The sequence below is a fragment of the Diadema setosum genome, chromosome 12, assembly GCF_964275005.1.
Source record: "Diadema setosum chromosome 12, eeDiaSeto1, whole genome shotgun sequence".
Lineage (NCBI taxonomy): Eukaryota > Metazoa > Echinodermata > Echinoidea > Diadematoida > Diadematidae > Diadema > Diadema setosum.
This window is the reverse complement of record NC_092696.1, coordinates 18,342,285-18,365,904: the sequence shown is the minus strand read 5'-3', so window position 1 is coordinate 18,365,904 and position 23,620 is coordinate 18,342,285. Positions and strand designations below refer to the sequence as shown.

General features: G+C 38.2%; 1 protein-coding gene across 1 annotated transcript; it reads left to right on the top strand.

Annotated features, from left to right (window-relative positions):
* Window positions 1-626: 626 nt before the first annotated feature.
* LOC140236057 (L-threonine dehydratase catabolic TdcB-like) lies at window positions 627-18,845 on the top strand. Its single transcript, XM_072316031.1, has 7 exons — window positions 627-812; window positions 2,924-3,132; window positions 4,204-4,400; window positions 13,763-13,893; window positions 14,711-14,859; window positions 15,989-16,081; window positions 18,315-18,845. Exons 2-7 carry the CDS (start codon window positions 2,931-2,933, stop codon window positions 18,560-18,562), a joined length of 1,020 nt encoding a protein of 339 aa, XP_072172132.1. The 5' UTR covers window positions 627-812; window positions 2,924-2,930; the 3' UTR covers window positions 18,563-18,845.
* Window positions 18,846-23,620: the final 4,775 nt, after the last annotated feature.

Here is a 23,620-nt window from a genome sequence, read left to right as displayed (position 1 = left end):
TAGTTTTCTAGTCTTCTTCTTCTTCTTCTTCTGATTACGGATCTGCCTCCTTCAATATACTGAAGATTCTTGCAGACTGGTGCTATTTTACATTATAATACAATTTTATTTACAGATATTTACAAGCACATAGAAAATTTGACGAAAAGACTAGCCACTGTGATCAACCGTTAGACGGTTTCGAATTAATGATCCCACAGATGGCGCTGAAACAATTTCTGATGACAGGGAATTCCAGTTCCTTACGGTTCTTGGGAAGAACGAATGGCGATGCGATTCGAGTTCTCGAATATGGTACCTGATAGGAGTGTGGTTGCGAGGCTCTCGTTAACTGAGTAGTCTTCTAGTCTTTTTGTACGTATGAATAGCACAAGTGCGCATCGTAAAAAACGCCAGTATGAAGCGCCATATAAATGCAATTATTATTATTATTATTATTATTATTATTATTACAGTACATGCAGTCAACAAATGGCCTTGCACACAGTGTCATTGTCTCCGCACTCTGTTGTGACAAGGGGGTTCCCCCATTCTGCGATAATCATGTGACCCAAGTCACCTGACAAGCACGATGACTGGGGCGTATCATTGAGATCGTGTTGTGATGTGGCATGGCACTGGGACATGCGACGCGACCAGGATCAAGGAGCTCGGGAGTGATGGCGATTATACCACTAGATCTATGGCGATGACACATCGACATTGAGCGCATGGTTAACTGATAGTGATACTATCAACATACGTTTGTAAAGGAAAAGGAGAAGAAGAGAGGAAAGTCTGTTTCGCAACTTTTGATTTGAGGCGAATTGAGCGTAGGTACCCTCTAAAAAAGTCTAAGCTTTTTGTGTTCTGCAATTTGTGTTAAAAATGAACTTCTATGATTTTTTTTTTGTTTGAAATTCTCATTGGCGTAGCGTACTACTAGTCTACTACTTACTACTCAAATACTAGTAGTGTAGTTAGTATAGCTAGGGCCCTACGCATTTAGGTACTTGATTCCAGCATCATGCAGTGTGACGCAAATATCAAAAGTTGGTTTCCAAGTTTTGATCAGTCTATAGTAAAGTATACGGTCTAGACCCTATGATTTTATGTTGAATATTTGGACGTTGTTTGATTGGTACACTGTCAAAATCCTTAATGACATGATCGGCTTTCATATGGATAATTATGTACTGCACTACCGGTACCGGTATAGACCTATATCTTGTATTTGTCAATTAATGCCACAACTAGTAACAGTTTGATGATTGGTAACTATACACAGCCCAGTCGCTGTACGTGTTACGTAGCATGACACAGCGTATTAACAGCGTCTGGTCGGGCTAGATGATTGGTAGCCAATTAACCCTAGGCCTATCCTGGCTATAGAACGAAAAGACCAAAGGGGGGGGGGGCACATTGTGCCCCCCTACACTACCAAGTACCATGCATAGTATAATATTTGCCAGTCCTACACCCTTTTGTGTAGGCTGCCTTTAGACATCTAGACTGTATCTATCCGATTTCAACCAAATTTGGTGACTTTTATCTTTTCCTGAAATCTTATTGCAAACATTTTGATATATAATTTTAGCTATGTCCGATATTGTTGGTTGCCATGGCAACCGTAAAATGATTACCATGTCAGTCAGATTTTGCATGTTTTTCTGTTTCAATTTCAGTTAGAACCTCACAACATAATAATGGATGAAATGGGGGTTTTCTTCGCTGTAATTTGCTGAAGAACCAAAGTGTGAAGTACCAGTAATAATGGTCATGAATTACCCTGAAATGGTATTCTTATTATTTCCTTTATTCTTTAAATGACATACATTGTAGGCATCAAACAATAGATATAGAACCCTCTAATAGAAATAATAAAAGATACAGCATTTTCCAAAGATTACCCAGTCACCCTTTTATTTTGTGTCATTTTCTGCACACAGGCTTTGCCTATAATATCATTTGTTTAAATATCATACATTCAATTATCGATCTGCAAACTCAAAATTTCAATATCATGGAAATATGAAATGTGACACCAATACACATCGTATGTACCTATCCCAAGCAATACATCATAGGTCTCATGCATTCTTTCTATAAATTGTGATGAATAGCACTCCCACGTGTTGACCATGAGAAATTTCAACCATAACTTATATTGGAGGTTGACTTGCATCTCCTTTGTGTCAAATATGAAAATGATTGATATAAAATAAAATCATATATGCTGGGGATAAAGAAATATAAAGAAAAAAAACATGATTTTAGCATATTCCCTATGTATTTCTTTATATTTTGGTGAATAGCACCCTCAATGGGTGACCCTGATAAATTTCAAATGTTTGGTCATGTACCACAATGTACGGTAGGCCTAGAGTACGAGTTGCTCTACCCATCTTACAAGTATGACGGTAATATGTATGTCATATAATAAAGAATGGGGGGGGGGGGCACAATGTGCCCCCCCCCCCCCCCCTTTCGGCCTTGAAGGGGTCAAAATACCCTGGGCTTTATAGGGTTAAAGTGTTTCACATGTTTTCACCCGATGAACTTTTATTCATTCCTCATTTATGATTGATCACACCTACCAAGTCTTGCACATTCGATGCGAGCATGCTGCCTCAGCTAGGGGTCTTTCTCATGTTCATGACTGACAAAAGAGAAAAGCATGGATTTTTAACTACAGTACCAAAATATTGGACAACCCTTTCTTCTCGTATTTTCATCAGAAGAAGTTAACACTTTATAATTAGTATGGACCAGTACACAATTGTACCAGTTCTCACAATTGCAGCTTCTTAGATATTTAAAGTTCCTTCCATTGGGAGGGTGGAAATACTCCCCTCCCACACCCTCTGGCCTCCCCTGATTATGTTCTTCTCTAGCAATATTCTCTGACCTTATTATCTCTGATTTATGTGTTTGTACGCAACAGCACCTGGATGAGGCAAGTTGGGGGCTTCACCATGTACAACCCCAATGCACCCCTGGCCAACCTGGATGATCTCAGGGAGGCCTACAAGGTCATCCAAGAGTGCTCCTTCTGCGTCCGGACTCCCATGGTGCACCGCGCTCAGGATTGGTTGCGGCTTACGAGGCTGTCATGTGACTTGTCTCTCAAGCTGGAGAACACACAGCCAACAGGTACACGCTTTCACCCAGGGGATTGTTTTTCCCCTGATCTCTTCAGAATCTAGGGTTTTGATATCAGCAGTATGCTTATTCTGTTTTTCAATTGAGACAATTTTGGTCCCAATTTAGTCCAATTCAGCAATGCTCACCTTAAAACCCATACTCTGTAACATTTCATCTTGTCTAGGCCTATCTCTGAGCATGTAATGACTTTAAAACCAGTAGCTATGTTCATAAACACTGTACACAATGTTCAAGTGAGAGTTTGAACTAAATTACTAGATAGGAGAATTCATGTTATGCCAGTTTCTCCCTCACAATGGAAGCGATTTAAGCTGCAGCCTGTAAGGTTACATTAATGTGGACGTTTCAAATCACTTCAATGAGATATGTTGTTGTTGATGTCATATTTTGAAAAAGCAGATTCCTATCTTCATAATGACATTGTGTAACTCATGACGAATGGATGTTTGGAAAAAAAGCAAACAGAGAAACAAAGAACACATACGAGTGAGAATGATGCTTTTGAGAAAAGAACCTTTGAAGTAAAGATCTATTCAAGTGCATTTAGTCACCCTTTATTCAGTAATTGGGGGGGGGGGGAAGAACTCGAAGCTTGTGGCAACTGCTGTGAAAAGATTATACAAAAAAGTCTTTGACTTGATAGACCGATTAGCAAGATTTTAATAAGATATATATGTCAAAATAAAATTGCTCCAGCTTACTCTAATAAAATGTTTTTATGTACACTTTCAAATAGCTCATGAACAGGAAACAGAAAACCAACATGAGATGAAAATGAAAGTTGGTCTATGAAGACACTGCTTCTATGTACACATTGCACATGGATCTATGCTTTCCAAACTCTGAGGTCTGATATGAAATAAACAGATACATTCATATTATATGAAAAAACCCAAACCAAGTTTTTGACGTTGATGTCACTAATATATGTCATGTTGAAGCTACATTTGATCTGAGAAACCAGGAGAAAACGACAATCTGCAGGAAAGAAAAAGCAGGAAGCATGATTTGAAAACCAAACTCATCAATATAATTGTTCTTGAATTATTCTGTCAACAGGATCGTTCAAGGTGCGTGGTCTGGCCAACCAACTCAAACACATTCCCCAAGATGTCGCCAATAATGAGAAGGAAGTGATCACCATGTCTGCAGGGAATTATGGGAAGGCTTTCTCATTTGCCATGCAGAAAATGGGTCTGAGGGCCCGAGTGCTGATGCCAGAGACGGCCCCCGAAGACAGGGAGAGAATCATGAAAGTGAGACTAGAACTGGCCGTGTGAAAATTGCTAACATTTCTCAAATCACCCAGTCCCATCTCAATTCACATGATCCTGACAGGCATTTAGCCCCCACCCCCCCAAAAAAAAGAAAAAGAAAAAAAGAAATAATAAATATAAAATGAAACGAGATATGAAACTCGTCACACTGAAGACGAGTTAGGTGATACGCTTGGGGTCATCAGATGTCGGTCATTCGTGATCGACAAAGGAAAGAATGTAATATAGCACCTTAAAGTTATAATGAGATACTTAGTTGAAATTTTATGGGCCTACATTATTCAGATCACATTTGTTTTTCTGTCACACAAACTAAGTGGAAATTCTGTGGGTGTGCGACTAAATCGATGTACGGACTTTTTGAGTACGTACAGCGCATAAACTTAGACCCCGTTTACGGTGTGGGGCTGGGCCGAGCCGCGGCCGAGCGGCGGCCAAGGCCAACCTCAATTGCGAGGCCGAGCCCCGCAATTTAGTCCGTTTACACTGCCGGGCTCGGCCGCGCTTTTGATTCAAACCTTTCAATATTTTGTCGTAGTGGCGCTCTAGTTGTAAACAAACGCAATTTGGTATTGTCTGGTTTTCAGATCCTTTGCCTGAATTCCGTGGCGACGAAGTCGCCGTTCGGCCAAAGGCCTTTGCCGAAGGAGAAAATTCTTTGCAGGACAAAACCACCTTAAACTATACTAGTTTTCGACGTTGAAGTGGTTAATATCCTGAATAGCGAAATAGTACAGGCGAGGGTTTGGAAGCCAGACTAAAATTGGCCGCGCATTTAGCCCAGTTTGCATTTACACTGAGAAAGAGGCCGGGCGCGACCGCGGCTCGGCCGCGGCCGAGACCACCTCCAGAGCGTGGCCTAATGCGAGGCCAATTTTGGCCCCGCATTTGGCCTTTTGCGCGTTTACACCGAAATGAAGGTGGGCTCGGCGCGGCCGAGCCGCGGCCGAGCCTCGCACTATTAACGGGGTCCAAGTGATCCTCGGCACGTACAAATAAAACATGACAATTAAGTGTTTATAACCATCCTGGCTTTAACAGTGGCCTTTTAAAACATGACCTTTGACCATTATTTACATAACCAATATGACTCCCTCTAATCTTGCTATCATAATAATCAGTTCAGAGAGCTCTTACAGCTATATACAAGCCTGTAAGATTTACCAGCAGTAAAACCAATGAAGCCTCCGATACAAAACAAGGGATATAGAGCAAGTGAGTTTGTTTACATGAGAATGTGATTTATCCTGGACGATAGTGATACCTCAATTAAAGAGAAAACGGCAAAAGAAATACGGGCCAAACGTACGGCTCCAGCGAAAGAGACATCACCTTTAACCATGTAACTATAGGTCTCCTCCAACTAAGAGTACACTTTGAACGTAAGCTTATACGTGAATGATCATTTATGACGATCTCACGTGATCGACACACATTCAAAGGGGACAGTTAGAAGTGTCATTAATTCCTAATCAATGACACCCCTACTATAGGCATATCATAATTTCTCATCTAAAATCAATGGCCTATAGGACTCATGCACCATTACTTGTATCGTGCATAAACTTTGTTTTTTTAAGCTTTGAGTTAAACGTGTCATCATAATTCTGTAATTCCATCAGCAGTGATTGACATAATAAAGAAGAAAGATATATCACCGTACTGAACGCTCAGAACCTAAGGGGGGGTATTATAGCATGATACTCGGTTCTTTACTGCCCAGATGCCAACAACACCCATCACCCACGGCTACGCATAGAGAAACAGCCACGGCAAAAATAAAACTTTGCTTTCTCAAAGGCAGAATGATACAGAACCCCGTCAAAGACACTTTTATTGGCAGGGATGGACATGAAAAAGTTCATTACTAATACTAAACAGCGTATGCATTCCATTCATGTGGCGCGAGATACCTCTATAGCAACATAAAGCTTGTCTTCAACTCCGTTGGTCGAACAATGACAACCTGAAATTTCAAAGAGATGAGCGAAACGCTATATTCACCTGGCCTAGAGTTAATTTATTCAGTTCTCATTCCTACTTCAAGTTGGGTTATGTTATTGTAACCATTCCCATCTGCAGTATAACAAAACCAAAGTGAGGGAAAAGGGGAGAGAAAAACGAGAGGTGGCAAAAGGAATACTGCATGCACAACTGCAATCCATATCATTGCGTGTGACAAGTGAAGCAAATGTATTAGTTGTTATAGCAGTGTTTTATGAGCATAAACAGGCAAATAGACAGACAATGTCAAACATAAAAACCATCAATTTAATGTCAGAGAAGATGGTATAAAACAAGATGCATTGAAACTGTAACTAAATCGCTGCTCTTCTACTCGGTCACGGATCTATGGTTCCCTTACCATCACCAGTACCACACCATAATGACATCTCTAAAATCAATGGTAGCACATTTATCATTGCGTCGTGCATTAACTCCCTTTTCCTAAACTACCAGTGGAACGTGTCAGATTATATTGTGTATTTCGATCAGTAGTGATTGACTTTAAAGAAGAAAGATAATGCAAAAAAAATTGAACGCTTACCACATTGCTTATAGGACTATTCCAGTTTGGTACTGATCTGTTCTATTCTCCCAGATGCCAACAACAGATATCACCTATGGCTAAACTAGTGAAACAGCCATGACGAAAATAAACGACAGAGAACCCCGTCATAATCACTACACTTGGAAAGGTGTTGCCCGAAATTCCTCATTATGAAGCAATATCAAGTCACTTCCTTCCCTGCCTGTCTTTAACTCCGTTATTTGGTCAAACAATACCAACCTGGAATTCCAAAGAGATAAGCGAGACGCCATGCACCTGGACTAGAGTTAATTAATTCAGTTCCCATTCCTGTTCGTTATGTAAACGTACACGTTTCTTAATATCCTGCTACACTATACCAAGAACAAATGAAGAGAAAAGGAAAGAGAAAACCAATGGTGGCAAGCGGGTACTATTTCAAGGGGCAATTTACAACATTACGTGTGACAAAATTAATGAAGCAAAACCAACCTCCAAACTTCAATACAAAACAAGGGAAATAGAGTAGCTGTGTTCATGACATCAGAGTGAAGCTGAACTGCAGAAAAAAAAAAGAAATAAAAGGAAAAAGTCCTGCAGGACTCGATTAACTTCTCTCCTTCCAGTCGGGCATTATAAACACGCAGCGTGCTAAGCGATTCTACCACACGGAAGATCCGAAGATCTTGTGCGAAACTTAAATCTATCTATGTATGCTGTACACAACACAAATTTACATTGATATTCAGTTTTTTGGCTATATACGTCAAGTGACTGATAGCGCTAGTCAACTTCCCACGAGTGGCTGCGTGGATTCGATCAATATACAGTTACAAAGATAAATCGGGAATCGTTTCGACCAGATTCCATTCTCATTTTCAGTGATCGACAACGAAAATAATGTTAAGTAGCGACTTGAAGTAATATTGAGAAATATTCGTGAATTTGAATATTCGTGAAGTCCAATTCTTTATACAGTCCTGCATAATTCAGGTGAACTTGTTTTTGTCATGCAACTAATTGAAAATTTCGTGTGGTGTCGGCGTGTCCAAGTAAGTTGATTGGAAAGGATATTTGAATGAATATTTACCAATAGGTCTTTATATTGTAAAAAAAAAAAAAAATCAAACATGGCCATGCGGTCTTTTAAGAGACATCTTCACTTTAACATTTGTAATTTCAAGTCCAAGTTGCCAGTCAAAGCAATGTGGTCTCCAACACAAAACATGGGGTTCGAACCCGTACGTGTGCAACCTCACGTCTCTTGTGACGTCGCCTTTCTCCTCTCGGCCATGTACGTCTTGACGAGAAAATATGAGGAACGTAAGCTTATATGTGAAAGATGATTCAGGAATCGTTTGGTCCACATTCCATTCTCATTTACAGTTTTTAGCTGCAAAATAATCAACCTGATGAGGAGATTTGAAAAAATAATATGCATGATTACTGCAGCATATTGTCTGAGCTACCACATACTTAAGTTTCAGAGGAAATGGAGCAAAATCAGCTGAGATAAAGGTGCTTAAACGTTGTCAAGTCAATGCATGGTTTAAAAAAAAAAATCACCTCCCATAGACATAACACGTCAACTTGTCTGATTTTGAGTCTTTACCTTTAATCACAATTTGAAGTATGATGGTAAGTCTTCTCGAACTAAGAGTGTGGAACGTAAGCTTTTACGTGAAAGATGAATCATGACGATCATCCGTGACCGACACATCTTCAAAGGGATCAGTTATTAAAAGTGGAAGCCCTCGTGCCAAGATATTGTCTCAGCAATTCCAAAGCAATGATACCCTTACATTTAGGTATACCATAATTTCCCTCTGAAATCAATGGTATTATTCATGTACAATTGCTTGCCTTGTCCATAAACTTTGCTTTACAAACTTTCAGCGAAAGGTGTCATAACATAATTCTGTAACTCCATTAGCAGTGATTGACTACATAAATAAAGATAATAAATATCAATTGAACGCTTAGCGCGTATAACTAAGGGGGATTTTAGCCTGATGTTGTGTTATTCACTGCTCAGATACCAACAACACTCATCACCTACGGCTACGTATAGAGAAACAGCCATGATGAAAATCAGGTTTTCATTTTCTTTGGCAAATAGACACACAATCCCTTTAAACACACTATAATTGACATGGAGGGACATGAAAAAGTTCATTACTACTACTAAACAGTGATGCCTTCTACTCATGTGGCACAAGATACCTCTATAGCAACATAAAACCTGTCTACAATTCCGTTATTGGGTCAAACAATAACAATCTGGAATTTCAAAGAGATGAGCGAGACGCCATACACCTGGTCTAGAGTCAATCTATTCAGTTGCCATTCCTGCTCCAGTTAAGTTATGTAAATTATTTTCCGACCTGTCTTGTGCAGTGTAACAGGAACAAACGTAAAGAAAAGGAAAGAGAAAACGAAAGGTGGCAAGCGGGGCACTGTATACCAAGGGCAATTTACAACATTACGTATGATAAATGAAGCAAATCCAACCTCCCGCCTCCAACAAAAAAAAGGGGGGGGGGAACTTGAGTGACTGTGTGTCGTGGGGTAATGACATCGGAATGAAGCTGAACTGCCAAAAGGAAAACAAAGAAAGAGAGAGAAAAAAAAATAATAGCGTCCTGCGGGTCTCGAACATTTCGTCCTAAGGTAGTGCATAATGACCATGCAGCGCGCCAAGCAACTATAAAGCCACACGGCTGTCCCGAAGATTGGATTTGAAATTCATATCTTTATATCATTTACAACATGAAAAAGTTCATTACTACTACTAAACAGTGATGCCTTCCATTCATGTGGCAGAAGATACCTCTATAGCAACATAAAACCTGTCTTCAACTCCCGTTATTGGGTCAAACAATAACAACCTGGAATTTCAAAGAGATGAGCGAGACGCCATACACCTGGACTAGAGTTAATCAATTCAGCTCCCATTCCTGCAAGTTATTTAAACGTACATGTTCCTACCTATCCTGTTACAATATTACAAGAACCAATGAAGAGAAAAGGAAAGAGCAAACGAAAGGTGGCAAGCGGGACACTGTAACTAGGGGCAATTTACAACATTAAGTGTGACAAAATTAATGAAGCAAACCCAATCTCCAAACTCCAATACAAAACAAGGGAAATAGAGCAGCTGTGTTCACGGGTTAGGTACACTTGATAAAATAATATGATAAATGACATCGGAGTAAAAAGCTGAACTGCCGAAAAAAAAAAGGAGAGAAAAAGAAAGAACGGAAAAAAGTCCTGCGGGAGTCGAACTTATCACCTTCCGGTAAGGCGTTAAATGAACACCCAGCGTGCTAAGCGATTATGCCACACGGCTGTCCTGAAGATTGAGTGCGAAACTGAAATCTAAATACTATTGTGAATGTGTTGACTTGTGATGGCGCTATTCAACTTCTCACAAGTGGCAGCGTGGATTCGATCAATATACAGTTGCAAAGAAAAATTGGGAATCGTTCTGTACAGATTGCATTCTCATTTTCAGTTTTAAAGGTAGGGGATACCTTTTACAGACCTCCCAAAATGCAGCAAAACATTAGATATGAACCTCAGGGGACTTGTTTAGGCCACTGCTGAGAAATTTGGAAGTCAACAGTTATCTACAATTTGAATAATGCACAAAACTCAACTACTCAGTAGTTCTGTGTGTCAGCCACACTAATTAAGCCTTTTTGTTGCAGTCTTCTGTATTTTTTTTAATATATAAACACAAATCTAAAAGTATAAAAGCTGATGTAATAGCATAATAGAGTGTGTGGCAAGAATGTATATAGAAATGTTTGTAAGTTTTGATGAACTTCCTTCACAAAAAATACATGATGGGCACACATGCAGTGCATCAAATGGGTCTGCAAAGGTAGCCTAGCAATGTACTGGAATTTACGGTGAGCCCCGAAAAAAATTCAATTCAAAATCTAACGGTCAATAAAAATGTACTAAATGTTACCTTCCACTTTCAATACTTTATGGGAGTTTCTAAAATGATACTCTCTTCAACATACCACTGTTTTTATACAACTCTTCATTTAAGGCATGCAAATGGGATTCCCTACCTTTAAACTACAAAATTATCAACCTGATGAGGAGATTTGAAAGCATAAAATGCATGATTACTAAAGCTTATTGTCTCAGCTACAACATACGTAACTATGTTTCAGAGGAAATGGAGCAAAATCAGATGAGGTAAAGGTGCTTAAACGTTGTCAAGTCAATGCATGGTTTAAGAAAAAATCACCTCCCATAGACATAACACGTAAACTTGTCTGATTTTGAGTCTTTACCTCTAATCACAATTTCTAGTATGATGACGTCATCATATTTCAAAACCATCACATGGACTTGAGAGGCAAATGTTCAAAGTACAACATATCTGAATTTGGGATAATATTGAGCTTAAACAACAGAGATATGAGCAAATGAATGTCAGAAACAGTACCTCAAAAAAATCAATTCCACTTTTTTTATTCAAAATGACGATATGATGACGTCATCGCGTTTTCCTGGCAATATTGATACTTGGAATGTTATTTACAATTCATATACTTTTGTAATATGCAATAGAAATATAGGGTCAACGGACGATTTAAAGAGCTATGGCGACATAAACAAAGACATGTTTTTTCACTATATTTGCAGAAAGACGCGCACGCAAAATTTCAACTTTGACGCCAGTGCATTCCTTTGTTATAGGTCGAAATTGATCGGAAATCAATGGATATTGTTACTCAAAGTATCAGGAATCCAAATAAGTCAAAAAAATTGCATTTTCATGTTGCTTACGGGCTCTGCGCGCGAAATTGCGCGGACGGACGCGCACGCGAGAAAATGTTTGAAACGCTTAACATTGTCTGAAACTTCGAGATTTCCCATTGGGAAGTCATTTTGAGCCTTTTAAAATTTTGACGCGCGCTTACGCGCGCGTAATGATGACCTGTATAACTAGCGTTATGAAGTAAGATAGAGCGTGACCTGAACTTCATGTCCACCGAAAATGATACAGAAATGACATCTAGTTATGAAGTTATGATCGCTCATATGACAAGGTCCGAAAATCACAAAATGGCGCATAGATGACGTCATAGATATGTTACTGTCATGAAAACCTTATTGTGGCTAGATTTTGTCATGAGACATGTTGACTGAAAATGTCATGTTATTTCGTTATGTCATTCTTGAGATATTGACGACACAAAATTGTCCAGAAAGAAAGAAGAATAAAAAAAAATAAAGAGAGATTTTGACAATCACAATAGGTGATACGCTGATAGCGTATCACCTAATAAAAAATAAACATACAATCAACTTTGCATATCATGAAGCAGAATCTACAAAAACCTAAAACTTGAATATAGTTCTAATTATATGCAGAATTAATTTTGAAGCAGAATCTTTGGGGATCACCAGAACAAAAAAAAAAGAAGAAGTGATGATTATATGCAGAATTCATAAGTGCCCCCTCCCTCCACCCCCCCCCCCCCAAAAAAAAAAAACAAAACAAAAAAACAACAACAACAACAACTTTGAAGCAGAATTTTGGGGGATGACTAGAACAAAAAAAGGAAACAGTTTTAATTATATGCAGATTTCATTAGCCCTCCCCCTCCCCCCCCCCCAAAAAAAAAATACAATCAACTGTGCATATATGTATTGAGGCAGAATCTTTGGGGATCACCAAAACAAAAACAAAAAAGAAGTACTAATTATATACAGTTTTCATTAGGCCCCCCCCCCCTCCACCACCACCCCCCCCCCCAAAAAAATGCAATTAACTCTGCATTTATGTATTAGAGCAGAATTTTTAGGGAACACTAGAACAAAAAAAAGGGAAAAGTTCTAACTATAGGCAGATTTCATTAGCGCCCCCCCCCAAAAAAAAAAAAATAAAATAAAAAAATAAAAATATAAAAATATTAAAAAAATACAATAAACTTTGCATAATTATATGTATTTAAGCAGAATCTTTTGCAATCACCAAAATACAAAAACAAAAACAAAACAAAACAAAAAAAGAAATAATTCTAATTATATTCAGAATTCAAGTTAGGAAATACAAACAGTCCAGTTTTTGCATAGTTTAGTAAAAAAAAAAAAAGAAAAAATTTTCTATGTAGGAAATAAAGTTTGATGTAGGGTTGTACAATTTTGACTTTTGCCGAATAAATTGCACATCTTTACCAGTTGAAGGGTCTTTGCATTCAACAAGCAGTGTCCATTCATCTTACTTGCCAGGCAGTGAAGGCAGTATATCAACATGCCAGAGTGATAGGACAATGAGCAAAGTTGATGGAGGCGAGAGTTTAAATGGATAGAGGGGCACTGGACATTTAACATTTCACTAAAATTGCAAAAGATAATCTTTCTGTTTTTGTGTGTGATCATCTATATATGAGTGTATAAATGACTTGCATGTCAGTAGCTCTTAATAGGAGCAGACACTGGGCAATGTGTATTTAGTTTAAATACCGTCCCGATTTTTGAATTCTTTAAAAAGTTTCAACTTTATTTCCTTTGTACATTTTGCACTCAAATGAGAAGAACTTGAAAGATATTTAGATATACCATGTATACTTCCCTCTCAAGTGTTTTATTTGTTGAATTCCCAGAGAAGCGACATCAGAGGCAAATTTCACAGCTAAAAGTAGTAAAACACATCAGAAAGAAAGAATAAATCAGGACCTACATTTTATCTTTTTACCTAGTTTAATACTTTATAGTGATTATTTGTTATTCTGTTTATTGTCTTCTTAGTATTGAAGATGTTTGTTTGCTTGGGTCCTTATAGGGATATGGATCTAATGTTGAGAGGATGCCTTCCCGCGAACTCCAACCTTCGGTAGACAGATATGTGTCTACACAAGGAATGCATTATCTTCATCCATTTGATGACTACAACCTTATATGTGGGTATGGCAGGTAAGTATTATTGAGCTCTGAGCCATTAACCCTTTGTACATGCTAGGAGGTACTGCTCACCGAGTACCTCCTTGGAACATGTATGCTTTGAGTGTAGATTGGCACAGAAAACGTCATAGTATTTTACATACTGTCTGAAGTCCCTGAAACAAATTCAGACTGGTGAGAGATTTTGATTGATTGATTGATTTATTATCATTCTTTTTTTTGGGGGGGGGGGGAGTTTGGGGTGTAGGGAGCTGTTTCCCATTTCACTTCTTTATAGCTTCCTCAGAGTGTGGCCAATCACATGTGCTTTCTTTGATGTCATGCTGAAAATGTTATCATGAAATGCTATTGGAAGTATAAGACTGAACAGATTTCTGTTATTTCTGCAGGTGCTTTGAATAACCTCCTTTCAATGTAAATTTTAACAATTTCTGAAGTAGAGTCACACGCCTTTCAAATTCTGTCCTATGAGCAGTAAATGAGCAGTTAATGAATTTTCGAGTTTGTTTTGTGATGATTGAAGTATGACATTTCCTTTTGTGTGTGTTTGTTTTGTTATTTTTTTAAGTATACACAAAGTGAATTTGGATTCTTGTAAGTGCTACTCCAGGTAAAACTGAAACAATATGTTGTAAAATTTCAGGTTGTTGAGGTTTCAGTATGGCTCATATTGTACATTGTATGTTTTTGCGGTCAGCAGAGGTTACAGTACGTACAATAAGCCCGTACAAAGAACCCCATAGCATTGTACACTCTGTCCAATATCCTTTACACAGGAAGGGTTTTAACTATTGATCCATCTCCATTTCCTCCTTCACCAAATGCCCAGTGCAGGGTTTGAGATTCTGGAGGAGGTGTCGGATCCCGATGTGATTGTGGTGTGCTGCGGTGGGGGCGGGCTCTTGGCTGGCCTTGCTGCTGCTGTGAAGCTCTCTGGGAAGACTAACACCAGGATATATGGGGTGGAGCCTGAGCAAGGTAGAACAGCTGTGATGCTAGTTTAATATTTTGTATTGACAAATCTATTTAGTCGTTATTAACTCTTTCCGTGCTGAATTCCGATATGCCTGTACAGAATGGGTTAGTCTACTTCTTCATTTTATTTATTTATTTATTTATTTATTTGTTTTTTTGTTTTTGTTTTTTGTTTTTTTGTTTTTAAAGTGTGATGTGTGTGCAGTATCATATCAATACTTTGGAATGGGAATGTGCATTTCTTTCGATATTTGCTAATGATGAATTCATTTATCAGGCAAAATAAAGTAATTTAAAGTCAATTGTATAATTTTATTTACGGAACAGATGAAATAGATCTGTATGTACAGGTGAATTGATTTGTATGTCTAACTCATATGAAGTGGGGCACTTCTTGGGGGGGGGGGGGGGGGAGCATTATTGGTTGCCAAAGGTAGCAAAATTGATGAAAGCATAATACATCATACATACTATCGTGAGTGCATATTGCATGCCCTTTCTTTTGCTCAGGTTCAGTAGGTGTGCAAGATTGGTTTAATAGGTATGGTACATGTACATGCATTTTGGACTTGACCGATTATATCAATCTTACCTAGATCAAGATCTTATCTTATACTTTCCTGGCAGTCCATGATTTACTGTTTAAACAGATATTTTTGTGCACTTTGCTAAACGCGGAACTATGCCATGGTAAAAGCACACAAATATTTGTGCTTGCAATATGAAATACTGTTTTATATTTTGATTCTGTGGAATTAAAAACAGTAGAAAATTCATCTTACCCAGCATTTTTTAATTTCCAATGTTGCAGTACTATTAACTTCCTAGGCCTATCTATGAGTAAGGTTACATCATGGTTATCTAGCAAGCAAAACTTAATCTTTGATGGATCTGTAATGTGCAGACTGTAGGGGGCAAAACCAGACAGGAACAAGAGATGAAGCGAGAAAAAGATAATTTTAACCATATTCAGCATACTTACCGATTGAATTAAATTCATATGTACATTCGGAACATGGCAGATGAATAAACATGGGGCCACGCAATAGCGCCCTCTCTTCATCATGAGTCGGTTTACCTTTATACACTTGTACAACTACTGTTTTGTTTTGCTTCTTAATCTGCCACCCAGCATGCTGTATGTACCAGAGTAAGCAAGCTGGTCATCCAGTGGAGGACCCCACAGTACATTCAGTTGCCTCAGGTCTTGCCCCGCCCTTTGCTGGTAAGTGAAAGTTGTCTGCTGTATCTTTTTTTTTTTTTAATCATTGCATACAGTGTAGTATACATATCATGTGAAGACGGCAAGAAGCTTGCAGCTCCAGTTCTTCAGGGGAAATGAAAATGTGTATAATTGTGACCCGCTACAACAAAAGGATCCTAAAGTCGCTGACGGCCGAGCTAAGAAAATCGAGTTTGAAGTCACAACATCAAAATTGGTCAAAACAATCAGATTTCTGTTTTTGGTATAATTTTGTAGTCTAATGTTTTGTCCATCATCTGCCGAAATTTCGAAGCTAAATGATCAAAGGAAAGGCAAGAAATTAGCGTCTTTCTAGGCCATGATTTTCCGACTTTCAAGGTTAGAGAAACTCGTCCGAAGATTTGGATTTAGCGCCGCAACTAGACTCCGCCCCTAGCAACGAGGGAGTGATCTAATTGGTCAGTGCATGGAATCCTAATTACCGATTGGTCGTGCGTAGACCGCTGGCGCTAAGCTTGACTGAACATGGGGGAGGTCGCAAGGAGCGTGCCTTCTGTTGTCAAGCAGTGAAAACTGTCTCGCCTCCCCATGACCATGAAAGCGTAGGAAGGACAACTCATCGATAAAATCATTGATATCTCCGCAACCGAGTACTTTTATGAGTTGTGCTATACATGAAATTAAAGTAGAAGAGTACAGGAATAATATCATGCCATTTTCAGAAAATTGTCCTCCCCCGACTTTCGGATCCTTTTGTTGTAGCGGGTCACAATTAGCTTCTTTATGATATTATCGGCCGCAGGTAGATCCTTTTATGAGGATTGTAATTTATACTTCATTTTCTTTCCATTTTTTATTTAAAGAATATTATCAGCAAACCAAAAGGCTAATACTAACTTACAATTCTTCATTTTTGACTTGTATACCATGCATTGGTAGCTCTCTCCCCCCCCCCACAAGAAGACAACAACAACAACAACAAACAAACAAACAAACAACAAAACACCCACAAAACAATGAGAATTTATGACAGAATTTAGGACTTGCAGAAGTTTGATGAACACTGATTCCTTCATAGAGAAGATTTGCCCTGTGCAGGTGATCCTCCAGTTTGAACAAGTGACATCATCTTTACCTATTGCATGCCATGAGAAGAAGCTTTATAGCATTCCATCATACATAGAACTGGTCACATTGGAAATACACGTATGCATTAAATGTTGGTTTGTTCAGTCTGACAAGATGCAGCCAAGTAGAGATTGTTTTCAGGGTTCCCAGCCCATCAGGGAAGTCAGGGAAATCAGAGAAAAGTATTTTACTTTTTTTCCAGTCAGGGAAAAGTCAGGGAATTTGATAAGTATTGCCTCAAATCAGGGAAAAGTCAGGGAATTTTGACTGGCCCCATAATGGAAAGTTGTCAGTCAGACTCTGTTATATTTTGTTGCATATCAAAATAACATCCCTTGGATGACCAGTGTTTTATACTGCACGTACTTCACTGCAACAACATAGAAAACATGTGAAACTGGAAATGAGTTGAAATAATTATCATGGAATTTTGAGACTTCATCAGGGGAAAATCAGGGAATTTGTTTTCTGGAAATGCTGGGAACCCTGGTTTTAAACATTGATGGTGTATCAACTCCACCAGTTGAAATACATCTGTGCATCATTATTTTCACCTTCTAGTTTCATAAAGATATGGACATGGTGAAAGTAAAGTGTGTCAAATAGTGCCAAACCTAGCAGTCCAAGCAAAAAGTTGACCCCTCCCCCCCCCCCAAAAAAAAAAAAAAATATATATATATATATATGTATGTATATATATATTGATGCTTGCTAATGTTCATATATCTACCAGAAAATATGAAATAAAATATGAAATATATGCCATTTGACTGATACATGGATCAATACTTATCAACTGATGACTTGAATGTAGACAGTTACCTAGCTCAAAAATCTCAATGTCAGTCAGCCAATCATTTGGCAGAAAATATGGAGACAGTTTTTTGAAACAGAATGATACCTTCGTCCTTCATTTGCTTGTAACATACATTTTATCTATTTATTTATTTATTTGTTTATTTATTTATTTATTTATTTATTTACCGGGTATTTATTTATTTATCTATCTTTCCATCTGTTTATCTATTTATTTATTTTTAATGTATTCATTTATTCATTTATTCATTCACTCATTTATTCATTTATTTATTCATCCATTTATGTATTTATTTATTTTGCTGTTCAGGTTCAAACACATTCCGTCATGTTCAAGCCTTTGTGGAGGACATTTTATTGCTGACAGAGGAGGAGATAATTTCTGCTGTCTCCCAGCTCTTCTATGCTGGCATAGTGGTGGAGCCTGCTGGGGCAGCAGCTTTTGCTGCCCTCGTCTCGGGCAAGGTGCCGGATGTCGCGGGGAAGAAGGTGGTAGCGGTCATCACAGGTGGCAACGTTACCCCCAGAGAGCTCTGCCAGCTGGTCAAGCCCCTTTGACCAGCCATTGGGAGGATCTAGATTGTTTGTTCCAGAGGTTAATCCATCCACGGGGTCAGAGCTCAAGGATCAATATGTAAAGGCAGATAGTCCAGTTATTGGGCCTATGCATGTCGTCAGGGAAGCAGAATGAATCTACTTTCATGATCCCATTACCCGATGGACATTTGACCAGTTAGCGTACTCTGACACCCATCTGTATGTCTGACCCCAAAATACAGAATGTAGGTGTAAAACTGTGCAGTGAGCTTGAGAATAAGAAGAGGAAGAAGAAGAAGAAGAGGAAGAGGAGGAGGAGGAGGAGGAGGAAGAAGAAGAAGAAGAAGAAGAAGAAGAAAAAAAAAAGAAGAAGAAACTGGTGAACATGGGGGGGGAGGGGAGGATGGGAGTGGGACAAGAGTAAGAGCAGTTAGGCTCTTTTTAGGATTAAGATGTTTCTTATGAGTTTTGGTTTCATTATTTTGCACACTTCAATGTTTGGCAAATTATGAGACCAATTTTCTCTCAAGTTAACCTTTGTAACAGCACAGGTGGAACAGAAAAAACAGCTATGGCCATTACACTGTAATAGTGATCAGATGTTTTTATGGTGCAACTACGTAGACAAACAGTAATTGATACGGTAATGACAATGAAAGCAGTGATCGCAATCAGACGTGATTGCAATAGCAAAACAAACCCCTGTATGGTAATGTTTATTAGGCACTACCACTATGTACCATATGTCCCACAAAAAAAATTACAATGGGACCCTCTGTACCAATAAATTTAAAAATAGTGAATCAGTCCAAATATACTTTCAGGGTGTGGAACTATAACTTAATACCCACATTTTACAGAAAACCCAATTCGATATGCTTCAATGGTCAAAGAGAAATGAAGACTTTTGTACAGCCTGTCGGGAATTCCTTCCCTCCAAGTACTGTCCATTGTGTTCACACATTAATATGCAGTTCCAAGAGCATCCATGCACTAAACTTGGAAGAATCAGACCCATGACATGTTTTACAATGATCCACATTTCTCTGTGACCACTCAATGAAATTGAATGGGGTTTTCTGCTAAAATAGAGCTAAGATGTTATATTTTAAGACCCTGATGTAGCATTTAGACAGCTTAATCATATTGGGTGTTAGCAATGTGAAAATCCGATTGTAATTATTTTGGGGGGACATACTGTATAAGGTATCACATTTAGTACAGTGGACTCCCCGTTATAACAAAGTCCTCTGGACCGGACGTTTTCTTTCGTTATATCGAAATTTTATTATCGAAACCAAACAAACAAACAAAAACAAAACATAGAGCAGATAATGTTGCAGCCTGACTTTTTACTTTGTTTTAACCAGAATTCCGTTTTAACTGTGTTCGTTATAACAGGAGTGCACTGTATTAAAGGACAAGTTCACCTTCATTAACATAAGGATTGAGTGAATGTAGCAATATTAGTAGAACACATCATTGAAAGTTTGAGGAAAATCGGACAATCTGTTCAAAAGTTATGAATTTTTGAAGTTTTTGTGCAGTCACCGCTGGATGAGAAGACTACTGCAGTGTATGATGTCACATGCGTACAACAATATAAGGAAAATATAAAGAGAATTTCACAAAATCTCATCTTTTGAAAAAAGTACATATTCCCTTGACTTGTTACTGACATATGTTATGGGTAATATTATTCCCATTGCCTTTAGAAAGAGGCAAGTCAAGTGCACTTTTATTATGCGAAAAAGGTGAAAATATGTTGAATTTTCTTTACATTTTCTTTATACTGTTGTACTCATATGACATCACAAGCCTTAGTAGTCTCCTCATCCAGTGGTTCCAACACAAAAATTTAAAAAAATCATAACTTTTGCATCGATTGTCCAATTTTCCTCAAACTTGATGACTGTGTTCTTCTAATATTGCTGCAGTCTCTCAATCCTTATGTTAATGAAGGTGAAAATGTCCTTTAATAATGATATTGGTGACTCCTGTTGTAAAACAAAGTCATCAGGGCTGGCAGTTCCCTTTCATTATAACAAAATTGTGTGATACCAAACAGAATTTTGCATCAAAATACTTTTGTTTCAATAATTATAGGACCTCAACTTTTTTACTTTATTGTAATGAAATCTTGTTATAATCACTTTTGATGTAATTGGAGCCCCCTGTAGTACTGATGAGTTTTATAGTTCGATTTTATCCTATGTGGACACCAAAGAAGAGCAATTACAATGTAGATGTGTGCAATCAACTTACCATTGAGCAGAGTGTTTCAATGCTAATTTTGAAAGGACCAAGAAATGATTATAACAGATTATGTTCCCTTTAATTAATATAGATAACTAGTATAGTAGCTCCTAAGTTTCCCAGGTTTGCACAATTTAACCCGTTGAGGACGAGTCCCGAGTATACTCGGGCAAGCATCTATGGGAAATGCATGTTGTAGCAAAATCAAACCGTCCTCAATGGCTTAATGACATCAGCCAGAACCACATACTGTGCATGCCACATATTTAGGGAGTCAAGTGTCTTTGCAAATCCGCACTTCCAGTTGCGCAGAGTTACATTTCACGTTTGCTTTTATAGTGTACAGTATAGAAATGAATATGTGCACATAACAATCATGTCGGGATTAGAGTCAATATTTTTGTGTATTTTTTGAGCTTGCAGAAAATACCAGACATGTCAAATTTGCGAAAATAAAAACCTCTCGAAATATTTGGTGCGTACACTACTCATTCAAAGTGGTAGAGGTGATGATGTCATAACCTCACAAGACTTGAACTAGATTCTTTTCTTTTTATGCCTCCACCACGAAGTGGTGCCGGAGGCATTATGTTTTCGGGTTGTCCATCCGTCCGTCCTTTCGTCCTTCCGTCCTTCCGTCTGTCCGTCCTTCCGTCCGTCCGTAAATGAATTTTGTGGACAGCGTAACTCAAAAACCTTTTGAGGTATCCTTATGAAACTTAGCATGTATGTGTATTGGGGGTGAAGTTGTACCTATCAACTTTTGGGTGCACATGCTCACGGTCAAAGGTCAAAAGGTCAAGGTCAAATATGTAAAATTTCACTATTTCCACCATATCTATACAATGCCTGAAGATATTTTCTTGAAACTTTGTGTATACATGTATTATGCAATTAAGATTCTCTGGTCAAAGTTTGGGGTCATGAGGTCAAAGGTCAAAAGGTCAAGTAAAAATATTAAAACTTCACTTTTTTCTCCGTACCTTTGAAATTGTTCAAGTTTTCTTCATGGAACATAGTACAGTTAAACTCGCCTAAGTCGACGGACGTGGCATATGTCGAATAATCGCGTAAGTCGAAGATTTTAAAAAGTCCCGATTTTTCCCCATTGACATACGTGTATTAATTCACTCACAAGTCGAACTTTTTAAGTCGAATACTCGCCTAAGTCGATGAAATTCCAAGAACACTTTCACGGAAAAACCATTGAATTCACCTTGCCTAAGTCGAATAAGATTTTATTGTGTAATAAATCATTGTCAAAATCTTGAGACGCCAGTTTTTGTTTACATACAGTATATACCAAAAGAAACTTTGCGTTAAAAACATTAACGTTTCATTTACGCAAGCGATTTCACCTGAATCGTTATTAACGCAAACTATACGATCGGGAAAATTAACGTTTGTAGTAACGATGAGTAACGATCCCAAGGGCAAATTAACGATGTTTCGTTGACATTAACGATAGTAACGCAAGAACTCACGCGAGATTTTGGTTTCCGTTACCCAGACCTGGTGAAAGGACGACGTATCGCCTCTGCCGAGTGTAGCCGCTGCGATGTATATGCCTTATATACTTAGCGGAGTCTTTTCGCGAATCGTATCACGATTTCGCGATCGGTTAATATGCGACCGGGGTCACCAAAAACGCACGCCGTGCCAATAACAACAACAAAAAAGCCCGATGTTTGCCTTCAGTTTTGGAAATGAACAGCGGTAACAATCGGCTCCATAAGATGCTAGAATAAATGTCAGATGTTTGCTCTTAATTTTGGAAATGAATAACGGTAATATTCAATGTGGATAAAGCGTCTTGCTGAAGGGCAAATATCGGGCACACCGCTCCAGCTCTCAGCTCCAAAGTAGACAACATACATGTACATTATACACGTGTATGCGTGGTGTAACTGTAAGTCGATTTTTTTTCGACTTACGCACAAGTCGAAACTCGCCTAAGTCGATGTGTTTTGCTCAGTCCCGAGAAGATCGACTTATGCGAGTTTAACTGTAATATACATGCACTGACTGGCAGTGATTATCTAGAGAATTTAGGGTGCATGGGGTCAAAGGTCAGGGGTCAAATGTGAAGGGCGACACTTCAAAATTTTACTTTTTCCCCAATATTTATGCAATGCCAGCAGGATTGTTTTTTTTTTTTTGTTGTTTTTTTTTTTTTGTTGTTTTTTTTTTTTTTGTTTGTTTTTTTTTTTTTTACACTTGGTGTATGCATGTATAACCTAATAGAGGTTCTCCGGAAACTTTTTTTTTCTTTTTTTGTTTGTCTCAAAGGTCAAAAGGTCAAGATCAAGGGAAAGTGCTGAACTAACTTTTCCTCCATATCACGGAAGTGGCTCAAGTTATCTTAAAACTTACTACGTATTTATGCATGTTCTGCCTGACAGTGATTATCTTATGCATTTTAGGGTCAAAGGCCACATGAAAATGGTAACAATGTACTTTTCAATACAGAAATTGCACTTTTTCTCCATACCTTGAAAATTACTCAATGCATAAATTTATGAATGGGTCAAAGTCACGTTAAAGTCCTTAGATCCCCAAATACATGCTCTCCCATAGATTCATCCAATTAAGCCTAGGTCAAGGAAGGTGAACATTCAACACATTTGTGACAAACTTGTCATTTTAATATTTTGCCAATTTTGTGAAAATGTAATCACACATTGTCCACATATACAATAGACCTATTAGGAGAATCATGCATTATGGCGGAGGCATACCAGTCGCCTTAGCAACATTTCTAGTTTACTTTTCAATTAAAATCATTTATTTTTCATTCTCATTTTTCTTTCACAAAAACAAAAC